The sequence below is a fragment of the Myotis yumanensis genome, unplaced genomic scaffold (assembly GCF_028538775.1).
Source record: "Myotis yumanensis isolate MYYU_CA2020_CCGP unplaced genomic scaffold, mMyoYum1.0.hap1 SCAF_18, whole genome shotgun sequence".
Classification (NCBI taxonomy): domain Eukaryota; kingdom Metazoa; phylum Chordata; class Mammalia; order Chiroptera; family Vespertilionidae; genus Myotis; species Myotis yumanensis.
The window spans coordinates 23695069-23714850 of NW_027223769.1; the positions used below are offsets into that span (position 1 = coordinate 23695069).

A 19782-nucleotide genomic window follows, 5' to 3' on the forward strand; every position below is an offset into this window, starting at 1 on the left:
GGGTACCATGCAGATTCCGGGGCCCTGCCCCAGGCCGGTTGGATCAGGGTCCTTGGAGGAGCCTGGGACCTGCATTTTCAAAGGTGCCCTGTGTGACTCGTGAGTTCTAAAGTTGGAGAGCCACTGTCTGAATTTGTGTGGTCCCTTCTCCCCGCTGGTCCTGGTAAAGGCAAATCAAAATCAGCTCTAAGGAAGCCAGACCCCTTTTCAACCTTGAGCTCCCTCTGGTCCAGAGCTGGGCAGTCGCCAGCAAGTGGACCCAGGCAGCAGGGTGTGAGATAACGGGCCGAGAGGCTGCAATAGCAAAGCGATCCTAGCACATTCTCAAAACACAACGATTTTGGAAGCCATCCCCAGGTGATGGTGTCAGCACAGGTCCCTGGCAGTTTGTGTCTGATTAACCAAAGAAGCAGATGGGTAGGCAAACTGTGAGGGCCCTGACCTCTTGGAAACCAGGACTCTAACTTGGATTAATGAGGTGCTTGAAGCCTTATTAGTGGAAAGATGGGCACCAAAATGTTAAGTGATTATTGCTCTCTTTCTCTGGATGGCAAAGTGCGCAACATGGGGTCTTGGGTGGAGATACCCACCGTGTCTCTGGCTTTGGCTGGCCTCTCATGGCCAGTGTTTCTGTGTCCTGCATCCCCGAGGTGGTCCACAGTGCTCCTGTCACACTGAATCACATCTGGGTTTCCAAAAGCACCGGCTCTTTCTGGCCGATATACCTTTGCCTGCCAGAAACACCCTCCCCCATCTGCCTGGGAGATACCGCTCCATCCTGTAAAACTCAGTACAGCCCTCCTCTGAGCAGCCTGCCCCTCTTCTGATCCTTTGGGAAGTAATTAGGTTTAGATGAGGCCATGACAGAGGGACCCTCCTGATGGGATGAGATACCCTGGAAATCTCAGTCTTGCTTGCTCTCTGCTGTGTGTGCACACAGCCAGAAGGTGGCTGCCTATGAGCCAGGAGGAGAGCCCTCACCAGAAGCAGACCATGCTGGCACTCTGACCTCACACTTCCAGCTTCCAGAACTATCCTATATAATAAAAGCCTAATAGGCTAAGTGTCCGACTGTTTGACCAGTCACTATGATGCACACTGACCACCATGGGGCAGACGCTCCGACCAGTAGGTTAGCTTGCTGCTGGGGTCCGGCCGATCGGGACTGGGCAAGCCGGGCTGGATATGCCCTGGAGCCCTCCCGAGGTCTCTCCCCGGCCCCCATCGTGCACCAGTGGGGTCCCTCGGCCTGGCCTGCGCCTTCTCGCAATCCGGGACCCCTCGGGGGACATCAGAGAGCCGGTTTTGGCCTGATCCCTGCAGGCCAGGCGAGGGGCCCCACCGGTGCATGAATCCATGCACCGGGCCTCTAGTGAGAAAATAAATGTCTGCTGTGTAAGCTACCCAATCTACTTTGTTAGGGCAGCCCAAGTTAAGACACATCTTTATATTTTTAGCACCTTGCACATATTTACTGAGTAAATGTAAGGGGATGGATACATTTACCCTTGGGATGAATGAAGCACACCTAGTCCATTGTCAAGGGGCCACCCAAATACTGATGATTGTAAGATGGGGAGCAGGCAGCTGGGACTGGTAGCTCCTCTCTCCAGGGAGCTTGGGACATGGACTTAGGAATAAGGGTGCATCTCACACAGATGAATAGTGCAGAGGGGACACCCTTTCAGGGGCAGATGGTGATGGGTACTGAAACATACTCTTCTTCTTGACCCACAAGCCCTCTTCTAGGAGTCTGCCATGAGAGGGAGCCATGGATGCACACAAAGCTTTGGTTGCATGGACATGACCTTGTTGCTTATAACATAAAGCGTTAGAAACACCCGAGTTGAGCAGAAATAGACAGTTGGTCTATCTACATAATGGAGGGAGCAGTGAGCACGTGGCATTGGAGGGCAGGGAAAATATTTATGATGTGTTCCTAGATGGGTTCAAAATAATACGAACACTGTCATTTTATTTTTGTAAAAAAATGTGTAGGAAAAACACGGGAAAGATAGACATCAAAATGTTCAGTGATTATTTCTGGGTATGAGTTTATGGGCAAAATGTTTTCCTTTATGATTTTCTATACTGTATTTTTCAAATTGTCTGCAATGAAGATCTGTGTTTATTCATTAGAATTTACTGCCTCCCATCAAGTCCACTCCTTCTGCTTCACTCTGCTGCCCTGTGGAGGGATGTTGCTTCTTTAAGCCTCGCTTTCCTTGGATGTGAACTGAGCGTAATAAAAGCACGGACCCTGGACTGTTTCTGTGAAGGTGATCAGAGACGGCACATGGAACGCTGTTAGCGTGTTCTGGCACAGTGAAGGTGCGGGAGAACTGTGAACTGTTAGTGACGTAGCCTGGTCGTCCATGTCATAGGGGAGCATGGAGAGGCCACTGGGAGCCCCGAGCACCCACCTTAGGCTCCCGGAGTTCTGGAGTCGAGAACAGGACCGACTGGCTAAATGTGACCGGGGCTTGGCTGTTGTTCATGATGGAAACCGTTTTTTTCACCACCTGCCCTGGCTGGGCAGCTCCCAACTTCAAGATCCTATTGGCTGGATCTAGGACTAAAATCTGTGGGACGAGAAAGAGAGCAGGGAGGGAGGGTTTGTCAGTTAACGAGAAAAATAAATATCCCACATCTACCTGGGGGAGCCAAGGGTGGTCCCTTGCTTTCAGTGTCCCCCAGTCTTCACATTAGATGAGCCTTCACTCGCGCAATAACATTTATATGCATAAAATGCCCACTAAACAACGACAACATAATTACAACTGGGTTAATAGACGTGACGGAAAAGCTCAGGGCACCTGGAGAGCCCATTACAGGGGACTGAGATAGATGGGGGTCTGGGGACCGCCCCCTCCTCCTTAGGCATGTTTCCACTGAGAGCTAAAGGAAGGGTAGGATCTAGTCCGGGTGAGTCAGGGTGGGGTGGGGTTGGCGAGCACCTCTGGGGGAGGAATGAGGTCCTGAGCTGGAGGGGGTGGCTCAGTGGCTGGGAGGGAGGGGGAGACTTGAGAAGATTAAGTCTGGGGGGTGGTCAGGTTTTATTCTGGAAGGAAGACAACGAAGCATGGAGTGACCCCACCGAATGTGTATTTTGTGAGAGCGCGCGGCTTGCTCCCCTGCGGAGATGGACGGGAGGAGGGCCTGAGAGAAAGCCTCGGTGTGAGGAGGATGGTGATTTCAACTACAATGGCCGCAGCAGAGGCGGACACTTCCAAGTCCTCATCTGAAGCTCAGAACACAGCGTTGGCCTGGACCCGAGGACGGTCAGGCTGGGACTTCCCCTCCAGGAGGACACTGACCCACGCAGAGCAGCACCCTCTGGTCACTGTCATTCCACCAGTCACTACATTGAGCTCTCTCCCTCCAGCCGTCTTTGTATCTGGCCCACATGCTTCCATTTTGTCTGAAAAAGCGAATCTTCAGCACCAGCCTGTGAGCTCTTGGAAGCCAGAGAACATATTTAAATCACCTCTGGGTTTTCCCAAAGTACCTGCTACATAATGAGTGCTGAGCAAGTGCATGAAAGCCTGAGCAAAGGAATGAATCAATGACATCAGAAGAGAGCCCGTCCCTGGCGTGGGCACAGACACGCCAGGTAGCATTGCCCTGGGGCGCCTTTGGCTTCTTGGGAACACACCCCTCCCATTTTCTCCTGATTGCTGACCTGTCCCATGCATCCCTGAGACTCTTGGAAGACCTTCAGACTTCTAAAACCTCCTGCTAACCATTTGTACGCCATAAGCGTCTACAGACGCAAGCGGCGGACCTTTTCAAATTAAATTCAAAATACCGTGGCCGATAACTGGTTAAATGCAAATACTCCCACCAGACAGACCCTGGGAAGAAAGGCATGAGCAGCAGGACTGGAGCATCCCCTTCCTGTTAGGAGCACCAGGCAAGAAGGAACCCCTCAGAGAATCTAATCCTGGGACCTGGGGCTGACCGGAGAATGGGCATCCCTGTGGTGGTGAGGGAAGATGTCCATGACTGAGATACACGTCTGCATACGTTGCTTAAAACAAGTCTTGCCTATTACACCTGAAAACAAAACATGCCCTGACGTGGGAGAAAAAGGACATGCTTAGGACCCTACATCTGACAGCCTCAAACTTCCCCAAGAAAAAGACTGTTTTCCAGCGCCTGTTCTTCGATACAGTAAAGTTGGGAATTGAGTAAGATCCATGATTCACTGATTGGCTAACTCACCCCTCAGTGGGACTGCTGACCTGCGGCAGAGCAGCTTAGGGCAAGAGATGGGGAGAGGGGACGGAGGGAGTGGGCGCAGGTGGGCCAAGGGGGCTGGGAAGGGCAGGGAAGCTGCCAGTCTGAGGGTCTCCTCTTACCTTCATTTCGGTGCCTTTCCCTTTGATTTCAACTACTTGTTGGGAGAGCCCGTTGATTTCAAAGGGGATGAGTTCTCGATAACTGATACTTTCTCGAGGATAAAAGGTGATTGGAATCTCCATTGACTTTCCTGGCTTTATCACATCCGCACGGAAGCTCACCTCGAGGTAGGTGGTATTGGTGTACAAACAGTCTATGCTGGAGACAAGCAGGAGAAAGGTGCATAAGTTCTGAGAAGGCTGACCCAGGGAGACTGATGTGGCCCCGTCCTCCCCCCACCCCCGCCCCGCACCTGAGCTTGGTCCTGGTGGATTTCCTGCCCTGCTGTCCTACAGTCATAGCATTTAAGGGCTGAAAAGGACCCAGCAACGATCCAGCCCACATTCTCCTGGGCAAAGTCAAGCTACTTACCTCAAATAACACCATGAGATCCTGGCAAAATCAGGCCTCAAACTCAGAGTCCCATGACACTTTGCCCAGTGCTCTTTTTTTTTAAAAAAATAAGTTTTTATTGATTTCAGAGTGAGGAAGGAAGAGGGAGAGAGGGAAAGAAACACCAGTGTTGAGAGAGAATCACTGATCCACTGCTTCCTGCACACCCCACACTGGGGATTGGGCCCCCAACTGGGGCATGTGCCCTCCTGGTTCATAGGTCGATGCACAACCACTGAGCCACACCTGCTGGAGGAGCCCACGGCTCTCCAAGCATCAGTGTCAGTGGTGGGGAAAGGAGACTGGGGATTCATGTCCATCTGTGTCTGACTCATCCCCATGACCCTTCTCTTTCTGTCGTGGCCGCACGCCACCTGCCTAAAGGCTGTAGGACTCACCAGGAGCTGCAGACTCATCTGGCAGCTCTGGGAAGTCTGCTCACCTCATAGCCGTTTCCTCCTTGTTGGTGATAACCAGGGTCTGTTTGTATGGGGGCATCCCGGCTTGGTAGATGAAGCAGGTCCCAAAGTTGTGGCTGGTGAATGAGAAGTGGACAGCAGGGTTCACGGCAGAGCCTGAGATGCTGCAGGTAAATGTTGGACCGTGGCTTATCTGTGGGGAGGAAACGGCAGGTGGGGTGTGATTAGGAGAAGTGAGAGGGAAGGGCCCTTAAACCCTCAGGTGAAGGAGGGAAGCAGTCAAGTGTTTAAAAACACACACACACAGGTCCCAAGGTTCCATCTGCAGAGAGTCTAACTCAGAGGTTAGAAGTTTATTTTTTAAAAATATTTTTTATTGGTTTCAGAGAGGAAGGGAGAGGAAGAGAGGGATGGAGACATCAATGATGAGAGAGAATCATTGATTGTGTGCCTCCTTCATGCCCCTACTGGGGATGGAGCCCACAACCCAGGCATGTTCCCTCCCCTCTCATCAATCTCCCTTGTTTATTTTATTTTGTAAAACATGCTTTTTATTGATTTTTAGAGAGAGAGGGAGGGAGAGGAATCAAGAGATAGAAACATGGATGATAGGAACATCGTTGATCGGCTGTCTCCTGCATGGCCCCTACTGGGGATCAAGCCTACAACCTGATTCCTGATCAGGCATGTGTCCTGATCAGGAATCAGACCGGTGACCTCTTGGTTCCCAGGCTCCCTGATTTCTTTTTAATGGCTGCACGATATACCAGTGCATGGGCGCTTAATTGCTTTTCAGTTGACAATCACCAGGCACCTGGGTGGAGGCCATTACTAGAGAGTATGGGACTATCTCCAACACAGCCACGCCCCAGGGGCTTCTGGCAGGTAGAGAAGACCAGAAACACTCAGGAGAATTCTTCTTCCAAGACAGGATGCTGTGAGTGTGTTCAGTGTTGGACAGCGTTCAATGGTCTCACCTTGATTCTGAGTTCCAGGCCCTTCAAGACACATTTCTTAAATGGTTGGAAGGACAGGCTGGCGGGTGTACTCTGCCCCACATCCACGCTGCCCTCCATGGGTGAGAACTCGAAGTACTGCACCAGGGCTTTGGGGCCGGAGAGCTCTGCCTGGAAGCTGAAGTTGAACTTCCCAGCGTTGATAAAGGTGAACTCACACTGGACACACTCATTCAGCTCCACCTGAGAGACAGAGCACAGGGCAGTATGTTGAGTGAATGCAAACCACATTCACTCCTCTGGGATCAGGATATGTAACACGTTGGGGGAATATATCCCTTGGAAAACAGACATGTAAGATGATGTTAGTGAGTTGGACATCATTAGGTGAATGTGGCCAGATATCCCAGCGAGGGCTATGAAGTGTTGGGGGCCCCTCATGTATGAAGAATAAGAGGGCAATTTAGTTCTCAGACCTCCCTTGGTAGCCAAACATCCTGCCTATCTGCTTAGCACAAGCATTATTCCCCTCCCCTACCGTCTCTCCATCCCTTGAAAAATAAGAAAACATTCACACCAAACTCATACACATTCTGAGGATGGAGCGGCTCCTGGTACCTTTCTATATTCTCCTGGTCTCCCTGGCATTTGAAACAGAGAGATTCAGCTAAGAAGAACAGTCACTGGTACTGCCTTTCCCAGCCAGCGCAGAAACCAAGAGGGAGCAAGGCCCTCTCACACCTTTACCTCATAGAAGTTGACAATGGTGGTCTGACTGGGAGTCAAGAGAGTAAGCAAGCCAGTCCTGTCTTTGCACTTGACCTCCGCATTCATGGTGTAGCCCTCAGCCTTGACATTTAAGGTCAAAGGATGGGCTTTCCTTTTCACATTGCAGATCAAATTAAAGTTCACATCTCCTTCTTGCTTTGGTGTGAAGAGAATGTCGATTTGTAACCTGGTTGGGGAAGATGGCAGCAGATTAGCTGACAAGGCCACCTGTGATAGCCTGTTAAAGAACATGAGCCCAATAGGTTAGCGGATACACTCTGAGGAAAAGGTGTTATAACTCCACATTATGATGAATTTTTAAAACCATATTTTTATTGATTTCAGAGAGGATGGGAGAGGGAAAGAGAGAGATAGAAACATCAGTGATGAGAGAGAATCATCGATCAGCTACCTCCTGCATGCCCCACCAGCTGGGCGTGTGCCCTGACCAGGATTGGAATCGTGACCTCTTGGTTCATAGGTCAATGCTCAATCACTGAGCAACATCAGCCAGGCCAAATTATGAATTCTGAAGGTTTTCCAGGCAAGGCAGGACATTGCTTTATGGATTTACAAATATAGTAGGTAGCAAGAAAAAGAATATATATATAAAAAATACTGAAAACAAGGGCTTAAAATTCTCAATACTACACAATTCGGCAGGGGAATGAATAACAGGGAATAAGTAGGAGAGAGATGTGAATTGTTACTATCTAAGGGAAACTGATTCTCTTGGCTGCCAGGCCTGGGACTCTGGCCATTTTGGGAGGTTGAAGTCTTAGGGGCCTTCTTATTTCTTTACCTGGACATCGGTGGGAGCCAGCCTTCCATGGGACTCACGACCAGGCTTTCGTTGAAACCTTCAGAATACCGGGAGTTGTCCTGGAAGGCAAAACTGAAGCCCTGCTCCTCCCTGTTGATGATCTGCACGGTCTCCCGGACTTCTCGGCCTGAGGAGGAACATCAGCCCTCAGGAGCAGCCCGGGCATCGGGGCGAGCAGCCACCTACCTGCTCCTGAAGTGTCTCAGCAGACACTGCTCGCAGGCGAGAGGAAGTCTTCTTCCAGGAGATTCTCCAACTCCTTTTCTTTCCTCTTCCAAGCTCCTCGGCCGTTGACTACCTCTGTCTTCCTTTCGCTCTGCAAGTGACCTTCCTCCCCTGGAGGGACTCCAGCTCTTACTCTAGAACTTAACCCCATCAGTTGCCTGCTCCTGCTAGGTGGCTCCTCTACTCAGTCCCAGCTCTCCGGGGATCCTGGCGACACTGCTTTACCTCCTTGTTCCTTCAGACCCAAGGCCTTCCTTCTTTTGCTAAGGGGGCTTCACCTTCCCTGGTAGGCCCCTTAACTCTGCCCATGCCTTTGTCAAGCAGAAACGCCCCCTGTATTGAACGCTTTAAATTAGATCTCGTGCATGTCATGAATCTTGACAGGGCCCTGACTATTGCAGCTGCTATTACTATTTTACTTTTTCGTACTTTCCTTGACTATTTTAGAGAATTTATTTTTCCACAAAAACTTCGAATCATTCTATCCACTTCTCTTCTCCCCACACCCCATGCCCCCCACCCCCCGGCCCCCGTAATCCTTTGGGATTAAGGTTACCAGATGAAGCAAACATTTTTTTCGTATATGTCCCAAATGTTGCATGGGACATACTCATGCTGACATACGGATTCTAAAATTTATTCACTGTTACCTGAAATTCAAATGTAACTATGTGTCTGTATTTTACCTGGCAACCCCAGCTTAGATTCTAATCGGAACTTGATTAAATTTGCATTTGCTTTTTGGAGAACTGACAAATGTTCAGATCTTGGTTAGGGGCATTTTAATAGGATTTCTATAGTTTTCTTCATATAGGTCCTGTGCTGTTCTTGTTATGTTGATCCTTAGATGTTATATAGGTTTTGTCAACACTAAATAGAATTTTTTTTGTTTGTTTCTAAGTGCTTAGTACGAAAAGAAAGAGACACTATTGATTTTGGTATACTTGTCCTGCATCCAGCCACTTACTAAAAATTGTCTTGTTCATTTAGTATTTGTGTTGCTTTTCTCTAGAGCAGCGGTTCTCAACCTATGGGTTGCGACCCCTTTGGCAGTCGAACGACCCTTTCACAGGGGTCGCCTAAGACCATCCTGCATATCAGATATTTACATTATGATTCATAACAGTAGCAACATTACAGTTATGAAGTAGCAACGAAAATAATGTTATGGTTGGGTCACAACATGAGGAACTGTATTTAAAGGGCCAGAAGGTTGAGAACCACTGCTCTAGAAGTTCTCTATGTCAGAAGTAATCAACACAGCAATATGAGATAGTGTTGTCTCATTGTCCCTCAATGTTTATGCAAATTATTTAATTTTCTTGTTTTCTTGTATTTTCTAAGGTCACTAAAAAATGTTCAACAAGCCCTAGCCAGTTTGGCTCAGTGGATAGAGCCCTGGGCTGAAGAAACTGCAAGGAAATGAAGACAGTCAGTCCAGGCTCTAAAGGAATCTTCCAAGGAGGACCTGCAACAAGGCTCCTAAATTTCCTTTGGTCACGGGTGCATGGGTTTAGGACATCCTTGGTGGAAACTGGATTGAGAAGTGATTATTCTGTGGCTTGGTGAACAGTGAGAAAGGGCCTCAGGCATGCTTCTGGAAGGCGCCAGGGAAAAGTCCCCACCCCAGGCTGCTCCTGGAGCCCAGTGCTGGGTTGGTCCCACTTCCCTCCCCTACCGGTCATGCCAACTCTAAATGTAAACCTCCAGGGCAGCCTTACCAATGAGGAGACAGCTGAAGTTGATGTGTGACTTGTCCAGATTGACCAGGGGGTCAGAGGCTTTGCCCACCAGCAGGAAAGGGACTGTGATGTTGTGCTCAGGGACTGAGAAAGTCCAGAACGCTTCTGTGGTTTTCAGATGCAAAGGCGTGAACTGGAAGATGATCTGAGAAGACAGTTTGGAACACAGAGGTAAGAGGCACTTCTGTTTACTTACCCCACGTGCCCTTAGAGCAGCGGTTCTCAACCTGTGGGTCACGACCCCTTTGGCGGTCGAACGACCCTTTCACAGGGGTCGCCTAAGACCATCCTGCATATCAGATATTTACATTATGATTCCTAACAGTAGCAGCATTACAGTTATGAAGTAGCAACGAAAATAATTTTATGGTTGGGTCACAACATGAGGAACTGTATTTAAAGGGCCAGAAGGTTGATAAGCCTTAGAGGCTTGTCGGCACTGGGGTTCTGATGGCTGATGTTACCAGGTCACCACTACCTTTCTACCCTCTCTGAAGGGCATGTAAGTCTGGCTGTTCTGTCTGATTGCCCTGCTTGCCCACAGGTCTTTCTAAGCGGGTCTACACCATCCACAGCTTCTGTTGGCTAGGCTGCCGTATTCACACCAGGTCTTTGGATGACAAATGGGGAGATTCAGATAGGAATTTGGAATTTTGACTTTTCCCGAGAAGTTTGGGAGAGTTGGCAACCCTGGCCCACTGTCTGTGTGCTGGTGATCTGCCGGGGAAGCACTGTGGCCAGCCAGCTCTGCCCCGTACTCCCTGTCAGGGTCCCCTTGGCCTGCATCATTTGTTTGGATGACCTTCCTGGAGGCAGCTGAATGCATAATTTCTGTTTCCGGGATTTGTTTCTGCCTCTAAGATTCCCTGCAGGACTTACAGGACAGGGGACCCGCAGATCTGTTTTGACCAGCGAGCTCATGTTTCTTTAAGCTGGACCCCCTCCCCTGTGTCACTGTGGAAACAGCAGGACTGAGACATGGGACATGTCGCCAGTGTTCTGTTTTGACTTTCGTCCTGACCAAGTGAAAACACATGTGTGTCCTTTCACAGCTGTCAGTCCCTTGGACAAAAATAACATTGTCCCATAGTGTCCAGGCTTTGGTGGGTGTCCAGCTTCCCTGTTCTGCTTTAATAATCTCAATTTTTTAAAACCTCAAATACTAGAGATCTGCTTCTCTATGGCCAACCAAGTGAGCTCAGGTCTGTCTTGTCCATGAGGACTGCCTAACCCCGTGGCTGGCAAACTGTGGCCCGCGAGCCACATGCGGTTCTTTGGCCCCTTGAGTGTGGCTCTTCCTAAGCCTTAGGCGTACCCTCATTAAGTTAATAACAATGTACCTACCTATATAGTTTAAGTTTAAAAAATTTGGCTCTCAAAAGAAATGTCAATCATTGTACTGTTGATATTTGGCTCTGTTGACTAATGAGTTTGCCGACCACTGGCCTAACTTATATGGTAGCTACTCAAAAAACATGTGTGGATGGATGCACCCTTAGGCTGTCCTCCCTAACTCTATCTCTGGTCTATGGCATGCTTGCTGTGCAGAGAGAGATAGAATGATTAAAGCCCTGGGTCGAGTGGTCCTCATACACACACACACACACACACACACACACACACACCTCGGCTTTCTTTTCAGGGTGGATGCAGCCCTTCTCTGTGAGGCAGGTGAAGGCTGAAGGGTTCTGGAGACTTTCCATTTCTTCAGAGACCCAGCGGAAGCAGTAGATGCTAGCGGTCGGGTTCAGGATTGTAAACGTCCTGGCCGAGGGGGAGGAATTGACAGCAGAGAGTGAGAGGGAGGGTTGAGGATTAAGAGACACTTTCTCAGGACCTAACTGCCCTGGCTCAGTCCCCCTACGTGGGAACCAGAACTGTTGCAGATACTTTTTTACTGTAGAAATAAAAACCACACCTCATGTGGGGGTCTAACGTATGGCTGGAGCTCCGGACTTTGGAGTAATAATGGTGCTGAGGGCCCTTCTGTCCCAGTGATCCTCTGTGTTCAAGGTGGTGGTTAGGGATTCTATGCCTTCTAAATGCCCCCCTGCTCCGCACCCCCCCACCCTCCTGGTGTCAAAACTAAGGAGAATGAATTCAGCTTCCTTACTGTAGCAGCTCTCTCAAGTCAAACCCCAGCATGTCAAACTGCTTCTAGGAACCCATCCAGCTCAAGTCTCTGAATTCTTCCTCTCAGTTCTTTAGAAGGATTGACTGATATGAACTCAACTGATGCAAACCGAGGCAACTCACCGGAGATTCTTCCCTCCTATGCCCACACTGGTGAACTCGATCACCCGGGTGTTTGGGTCCAGAGGCCCACCGCCAGGCCCTCGGAGATCCGGGTTGTGCCGATGAGCAGTGATGTAGTCCGACTCTTTCAGTTCAAAGTGGCAGATGGGCAAGAAACTCTGTCCTTTTGCTGATATGACTGGGCCTTGCTCTCCAGGGAGTAGGTTGGGAATCCTGAGAGGATATGGTTATTTTTATTTACTTTTTAGTTTTAGCCAATTGTTGCTTTCTTAGTTGGTTGGAAACGAACATTACAGCTACTAAAATATGAGCTCCATGAGCATAGAGGCTGGTTCTATCTTGGTCAACAACAGAACCTCAGTGTCTTGACCAGTATATAGTAGGTATTCATTAATTAGTGGTTGAGTGGATGAACGCGTGAATAGGCTGAGTATGAGGAGCCTGAATTCTGGTCTCTTCTGTGTCCCTAAGTGTGTTACTGAGGTACTTCCCACACCAGGGTTAAGAATATCTCCCTGCTATAAAATGAACACAGAGGCGTACCCTCTGGCCCTCTCAGAGGCATTTGTGGGATATGGAAAGTGATGCCGAGATCCCAGAAACGTATCCTGAGCTCCTCGGAGAAAGTGAACTGGATGTGAGCAGATTTTCAGCCCCAGATCCAAGTTGAGGTGGCCCAGGTGCAGGAGGGTCCCTGCAGTGTGACTGCAGGAGGCTCTTATGGCTCACATAGGTCCCTGCCACACTCAGCCATGGTTCATGGGATCCTTCTGTAGTAGTTCTCCATGGAGCTGCCCTGGGAGTGGGTACCACATCAGGAACTATCACGGCCAGGAGCTATTGGATTGGTTTTCTCTAACTAGGTCTGGACCCCATCTCTTCCTTGCTTACCATGCACCAGGTCTACAACCTCCACCGTCCCCACCACCTAGTGCTTGTTGTGCTTATTGTGTGCCAGGCACTGTTCTAAGCTTCAGGGAGTTACCTCATTCCGTCTTAACTCGAACTCTGCAAGGTGTTACTGTTATTTGCATCTTATAGTCAAGGAAACCTGGTATCAGTAAAGGTACAAGAAAGCCTTCCTAGGTTCATGCTTCTCCCAGGACTGGAACCCATCTGGCTGCCAACTGTTTTGTTGCCCAGTGGACTTCTGTCTGGGGCCAGGAAGAGAGAGGTGGGGCAGAGGGAGGGTCTAGAGAGGGCTGCTGAGCAACACAATAGACTCCATTCTCCTCGTTCTCCAAAAGCTAGCGCCTTTGAATCTTTCCAGAGCGAAATGTGGCAAGCTGGGGCTGTGGAGGGCCCCGGGTTGGGAAGAATGGTGGTCGTGGTGGCAGAGAAGAGGGACCGGAGGGGCAGAGCTTTGTCTGGGGAGCACATCTCCTTACTGGCAGGTAATAGTGCTCTCGAAGTCTCCAACCTCCAGTGGGGAGAATTTCACTTGGATCTTCTCAGCCTTCCCCACGGGCACAACGCCGGAGACCGGATCCACAGAGAAGGACAGTGGGGAAGGTTCAGTCCAGTGGCCCACGGCGCTGTCCGCGGTGCTGCCCTGGCTCAGCTGATCTTTTTGAGAACCTGGGGGCAGACAGAGAGCCAGTGACATTCTGCATTTGCAGTGGGAGGACAAGGAGAAGGCATCCCACTCGCAGGTCCTTAGGGACCCTCCGTGGGGTCTGGGAGCTCACCTCTTCTAGCAGATATAGTTAACTTTAGGCTCTAGGGGCAAGGAATTGACTCCTAGCTCTCACAGGTGACTCGTGAAAAAAATATTGTCATTAATTCCATCAAGCTTTCAAATTTGTTTCCCTTTGGTCCAAGGGAGTGGGCCAAGTAGATACCTGTGGGTCCTGTGCCTCAAAAAGAATGGGTAGTGAACACAGTTTTTGGAGAATCACTGTTTTAAAGTAGGAGTTCACAAGCCGGGGCCCAAGGAAAAGGGCCCGTTTGGAAGGTCCGGGAATCTGCCATATTGAAGCAGGAATAATGGATATTTTCCTGCCAAGTGCTGGGTCCCTTTTTAAAGTGCTGCACGTGCATCAGCTGCAAGTCGGGCAAGGTATGTGATTTCCTGGGGAGACAGCTCATAGCTTTCACTGCTGTCTCCAAGGGACTGTAATCTCCTAAAAGGTTAACATCGAAAAGATTCCTAGGGACCTGAGCTGGGATGCTGGCCTTGTGAGAGGTGGGGAGGGGGCAGGGTCCAGGCCCCAGGAAGGCAGAGGTCAGCTCTTGAGTGTCTCAGGCCCAATGGTCTCTACAGACACCAGGAGGCCTCGGCGCTGCTTCTCCCTAGCTCCTTGGGAGGGCCGAGGGAGCAAGGCTCTTCTACTAACCGGGCACTCCGTTCACACCCCAGGTTTTACCTGCCATCGCATGTACCTTGGTTTTCTGGCATTGCAAAGCTGACAGTCTTCGCTGTCTCTTCCAAGATCCAGCTGAATTCCAGCTGCACACTTCCTGTGTTAACCAGCTCCAACCTGCACACAGACGGGGGAACGCGTTTGAGAAACGTGCTGCAAATGATTTGTGTCTTGTCAGCACATCCGTCATCTAAAACTGTTACTTTTTCCTTTGAGTGAAGTCATTTTGTTTTTAAAATATTTCTTCAAGCCCTAACCAGTTTGGCTCAGCGGATAGAGCATCGGCCTGTGGACTGAAGGGTCCCAAGTTCGATTCCGGTCAAGGCCATGTACCTTGGTTGCGGGCACATCCCCAGTGGGGAGTGTGGAGGAGGCAGCTGATCGATGTTTCTCTTTCATCGATGTTTCTAACTCTCTAACCCTCTCCCTTCCTCTCTGTAAAAAATCAATAAAATATATAAAAATATTTCTTCAAAAGGCAAGTTTTAAGCAATGTTATCTGAAATCATGCATTTGATGTACCGATTACATTTCCTTCAAAAACACAAAATATATGCATAGCCATTGAAAGTGAAAATATCTACGTTTAGCCCTTAAAGTCATCCACTGGCACCTTATGCGATGAACTCTCAGCCTGTGCCATGGTAATCCTGAAAATTCCCAGGAAAGAGGAAACAAAAATCTTTTTCACCTGAGAGTACCTTCCTGGGGTGCAAATTCCATAGCCCCTTCCCTCCGTGAATCACTTCCCACCAGAAACAATGTCTCTGTCCTCAGAAGCCACCTGACCTCTTCCTGAGATGCTTTCACCTGCTGAGATATTTGTCTCAAATTCTTCTTGCCTCAAGTTTCCCTGCTCCAAGACAAGAAGTGGGAGAGAGAAGCTTTTTCTGGAATCACTATTAAACTTGATCATAGACAGTGACAGCAGGAGGATGAGGTCTTGATACAAGAACATGATTGTGGCCCTGGCTGCTTTTGCTCAATGGTTAGAGCATCAGCCCACGGACTGAAGGGTCTCAGGTTTGATTCTGGGTCAAGGGCATGTATCTCAGTTGTAGGCTCAATCCCCCCCCCCCCCCCCCAGCCCCTAGGTGCATGCGGGAGGCAACCAATTGATGTATCTCTCTCCCATCAATGTTTCTCTCTCTCTCTCTCTCTCTCCTCCCCTCCCCTCTTTCTAAAAATCAATGGAAAAAATATCCTTGAGTGAGGATTATAAAAAAAGATAAAAAAAGAAAGAAAGAAAATGATTGTGTAAGAGAAAGAAACACAGTGCTCTCCTGGTTTTGGGGGAGGAGGTCTAGGACGGGTTTAGGGATTAATCTCCATTATCCCATCCAGGTAGTCCAACAGGTATGTCTGAAGTCAAGTGCATTGACTTCAGGGGCTTATGTTCATGGTGTGAATGTGTGAGTAGTGGCCTTCAGCCTAAAGGAAATTTTTATAAAGTGGAGGAATCTTAGTGGCACAGAGTAGTCTTCACAAAAAGAATTCTGGGTTTAGGTAAAGGGCTAGAGAGTAAGATTTTTTGGCCTTTGCATGCAGTAGGTCTCTGCAGCCATCACTCACTCTGCTATTGTGCAAACACAGGTACAAACGATGCAGAAACGAGTGGGCATGGCCTTGTGCCAACAAACCCCATTACCCAGTGGCTGGCTGGCTTGGGCCCATGGGCACAGCTTGTTGATCCGTGATCCCTGCTTCAGGTGCAATGGGCATCAGCAGAAGATCCCACTCCTTTCCTTGAGCCGTTTGCTGCTATGATAACTTGAGAGGACACTTCAAGGGCACCAAATGCAAAATGAGGTGACCAAGTTAATTACTAATGTTTACAAAGTAGAAATGTCAGCGGTTTTCATTTTTGCTTTTGTAATTCTCAAAGATTAGTCACAGCCCTTTTCTTTTTGTCTGTGTTGCTCTCTCTGCTTAGAAGGCCCCTTTTTCTCACTTCTTCCCTGGGCTACCTCCTATCTGGTCTCCAAAATTCAGCTGGGGCACCACTTTGTCTGGGGAGCCTTCCCTGATACTCCGTCTCTCCCATGTTGGTCTGCTTTAGGCACTCTTTTAAAAAAAATATATATGTATATATATATTTTATCGATTTTTTTACAGAGAGAAAGGGAGAGGGTTAGAGAGTTAGAAACATCGATCCGCTGCCTCCTGCACACCCCCCACTGGGGATGTGCCCACAACCAAGGTACATGCCCTTAACCAGAATCGAACCCAGGACCCTTCAGGCCACAGGCCAACGCTCTACCCACTGAGGCAAACCGGTTAGGACTGCCTTAGGCGCTCTTACTGCCTACACAGGACACGGTGCTGCTGCTGCATGACCCCTATTGTCACCTATTCCCCTACTCCCCACCCGAGACCATGAACCCTGAGAGCAGAACCCATGGCATCCTTGTATCCCTGCGTCTGAGTGTGGGTGAAGGGTTACTATAACCCTTTCTCCTTCTAAGGACAATTCTGACTTTGAACTAACTTTCTAGCTCAGTTTCCCTGGAAAAAAAAGGGAAATGCCAGCGGTGCTATTAGGCAATGTTATTTATGGTAGAAATGACTCCCGCTTGGCAAATTGCAACTGGTCTGGAGGAATGATGATTATCTGGAGGGAAGCTATAGCTGTGGGGTTCTCTGAGTACAGTGACTCTTGTAACTGGGCATGTCCCCTGCAGGGATCCTGGAAGCGACACCTATGGAGTGGTCATGAGAAATGCTGCTTCTGTTGGTCATGGGGCTTCTTAGCTGAGGATGGGCCCTATCCCCCCACTAGTGTGGATATTGCCTGAGCTGTCACCCGGGGCCCCACACAGTTCCTGGGTCGTGGTACAGATTGCTGCAAGGGCTCTTCCCACTGAAGCTGGGCAGCTGGTGCCAGTTTCCTGCCTATCTTGATTTCAAGTGTAAACTTCAATTGCTTTGTGGGTCTGAGTGTTTCATTGGCGCCACGAAGACACTCTGGTGCATGCGACAGGTGAGGCCTGGTATGTGCTGTCGTAGACACTGAACGCGTGTTTGAGTAAAGACTGAGTGGATGACGAGATGAAAGAACGTTGAGCGCTGGGAGGCTTTTGAGGACTCACTGAAACACTCGGGTCTGGTAAACCAGCGTGTCCTTAAAGTGCACGTCGCTCGTCTGGCACTGGTAGGACGCGAAGTTCACGTTGGCGCTGATCTGCAGCATCAGCTCTCGGTAGTGCTCTTCCAGCACTGAGTGCGCAGGCTCAGGGTCCGTCTCTATCACCTGTAACAAAGGCAGCCGCGTCCTCAGTGATGCACAGCCAGCTGTCACAGGGACACCGTGGGGAATAACAGCACACTACTCTACACCGCAAATTAACACCAATCCGTAAAGTCACATTCCAGAATTAACGATGAAAGCAAACCCAAAATGACTCCTAAATGGGAAGGAAGTGAGAAATTACTGAGGGCATCAGAGATGCACACACATGAGTTTGGGGTCAGACAGACTCCAAAGAAGGTAGAAGGAAGAAAATTATAAAGATAGGAACAGATATTAATAAAACAGAAAATAAGTCTAAAACAGAAAGGCCCAACAAAGCCAAAAGTTATTTGAAAAGATGTGAAAGACTTTTGGTGAGATTGATCAGGAAAAATACAAATAACTAACATCTGAAATGAAAAAGGGACATTATTATTGATCCTACATATTTAAACATATGGTAAAAATATTATGAATAATTTTATGGAAATATATATGAAAACTTAGTTGAAGGGCAAATTCCTAAAAAATAATTTAATTAAAATAGACCCAAGAACAAGTAAAAAAAATCTAAAGAGTCCTAATACTATTAAAGACACCAAATGGTAGTAAAAAAATCTTAAAGACCTAAGTAAATAGAGCGACGTACCTTGTTAATGGAAAGGATGGAATAATATTATTAAATTATCAATTTTTCCTAACCTGACTTGTAGGTGCAATCCAATTCCAATGAATTTTCCATTTTATAATATAGTTGACCCTTGAACAATATGGGGGTGAGGGGCACCGAACTCTGTGTATAACTTTGACTCCCCCCAGACTTAACTATGAATGGCCTACTGTTGACTTTTCTAGTATCATTAATAGTCAATTAAGAATATTTTGTCTGCTATATCTATTACATACTGTATTCTTACAATAAAGCAAGATAGTGAAAAGAAAATGTTATTAAGAAAGTCACCAGGGAGAAAAAATAGATTGACGGTATTTATTGAAAAAAGTCTGTTATATATATTGCTGTAAGTGGACCCACACAATTCAAATCCATGTTGTTCAAAGGTCAATTGTACTTGGTAAATGGATTGCAAAATTATTTTGAAAAATAAAGGGCCAAGAATAACTAAACAGAACAAAACAGTATGGAGGAGGGACTTCCCTCCCAGATATCAAGGCTGATTATGAAGCTACAGGAATTAAAGAAGTGTAAAACTGGCACAGGGGTAGAAAAATTGGCAATAGACTATAGAGACAAGAAACATCCAGGCACATATGAAATTTAGATGACAAGGGAGTCACGGCAGATCACAAAAGAAGTGCTGGGCCCAAAAGGGATTTGGCAAGATTAGTTCCCTAGATGGAAAAATGTAAAATTGGACCCTTGCCTCATACCATAATATCCAGGTGGGACACACACACACACACACACACAGTGATTATTTTCTTCACTGTTATAGAAAGGTTTTAAAAACAAGACACAAAAATAAATAATTATAAAGGGAGAGATGAACATTTTTGTTCACAAAACGATAAATCAAAGAAAGTGAAAAGATAAGCTAAAATTTGGTGAAGATGTTTGCAGACAAAAATATATAGAGTTCATAAAAAATAAAATGACACATACAAAGGACAAGCATCCTAGGTGAAAAATGGGCAAAATGCATTTACATTAAGAGATAACTTATATGGCCAATAATCACATGAAGAAGTATTCGACTTTAGTGACTGGGGAAATGCAAAGGCCCAAAATGAATCTATTTCCTATTTGTTTCTTTTCTTTTTTTTTTCCCAATCCTCACCTGAGGATATGTTCTACTGAATTTTCAAAGAGAAAGAAGGGAGAGAAAGAGAGAGAAACATCGATCAGTTGCCTCCTGAACATGCCCCAATCGGGGAACGAACCCGCAACCTTTTTAGTGTGTGGGATGATGCTCCAACCATCCCAGCCACCTGGCCAGGGCTATTTCCTATTCATTTTAAAGATAAAAATAAAAACATCCAACAATGCCAAATGTTGGAGAGATCGTAGATCAATGGGATCTCTTTGCTAGTAGAAGTATAAGTTGGTACAGCACTTTGGAAAAACATTTGGGAGTTACCCTGGAAAGTTGAACATTCCTATATCCTATGGTTCAGCAATTCCACTTTTGGAAATAAAAACTCTTTCAAATGAATACAATGTGACATGAATAATAATGCTCATAGAAACA

The 19782-nt window shown here is 47.8% G+C and overlaps 1 protein-coding gene across 4 annotated transcripts in view; it reads right to left on the minus strand.

The window, feature by feature from the left end:
• HYDIN (HYDIN axonemal central pair apparatus protein) overlaps nucleotides 1–19782 on the minus strand; it is a 298798-nt gene that overhangs the window by 17605 nt on the left and 261411 nt on the right. For all 4 annotated transcript variants that reach the window (XM_070397848.1, XM_070397849.1, XM_070397847.1 and 1 more), the window contains 12 exons: nucleotides 17436–17596; nucleotides 14366–14463; nucleotides 13372–13561; nucleotides 11984–12196; nucleotides 11353–11491; nucleotides 9707–9872; nucleotides 7740–7887; nucleotides 6917–7124; nucleotides 6191–6412; nucleotides 5237–5406; nucleotides 4362–4560; nucleotides 2424–2582 (listed from right to left, as the gene is read on the minus strand). In XM_070397848.1, the coding sequence (XP_070253949.1) occupies nucleotides 2424–2582; nucleotides 4362–4560; nucleotides 5237–5406; nucleotides 6191–6412; nucleotides 6917–7124; nucleotides 7740–7887; nucleotides 9707–9872; nucleotides 11353–11491; nucleotides 11984–12196; nucleotides 13372–13561; nucleotides 14366–14463; nucleotides 17436–17596 (2073 nt within the window). The remainder of the gene's footprint in view (nucleotides 1–2423; nucleotides 2583–4361; nucleotides 4561–5236; nucleotides 5407–6190; nucleotides 6413–6916; nucleotides 7125–7739; nucleotides 7888–9706; nucleotides 9873–11352; nucleotides 11492–11983; nucleotides 12197–13371; nucleotides 13562–14365; nucleotides 14464–17435; nucleotides 17597–19782) is intronic.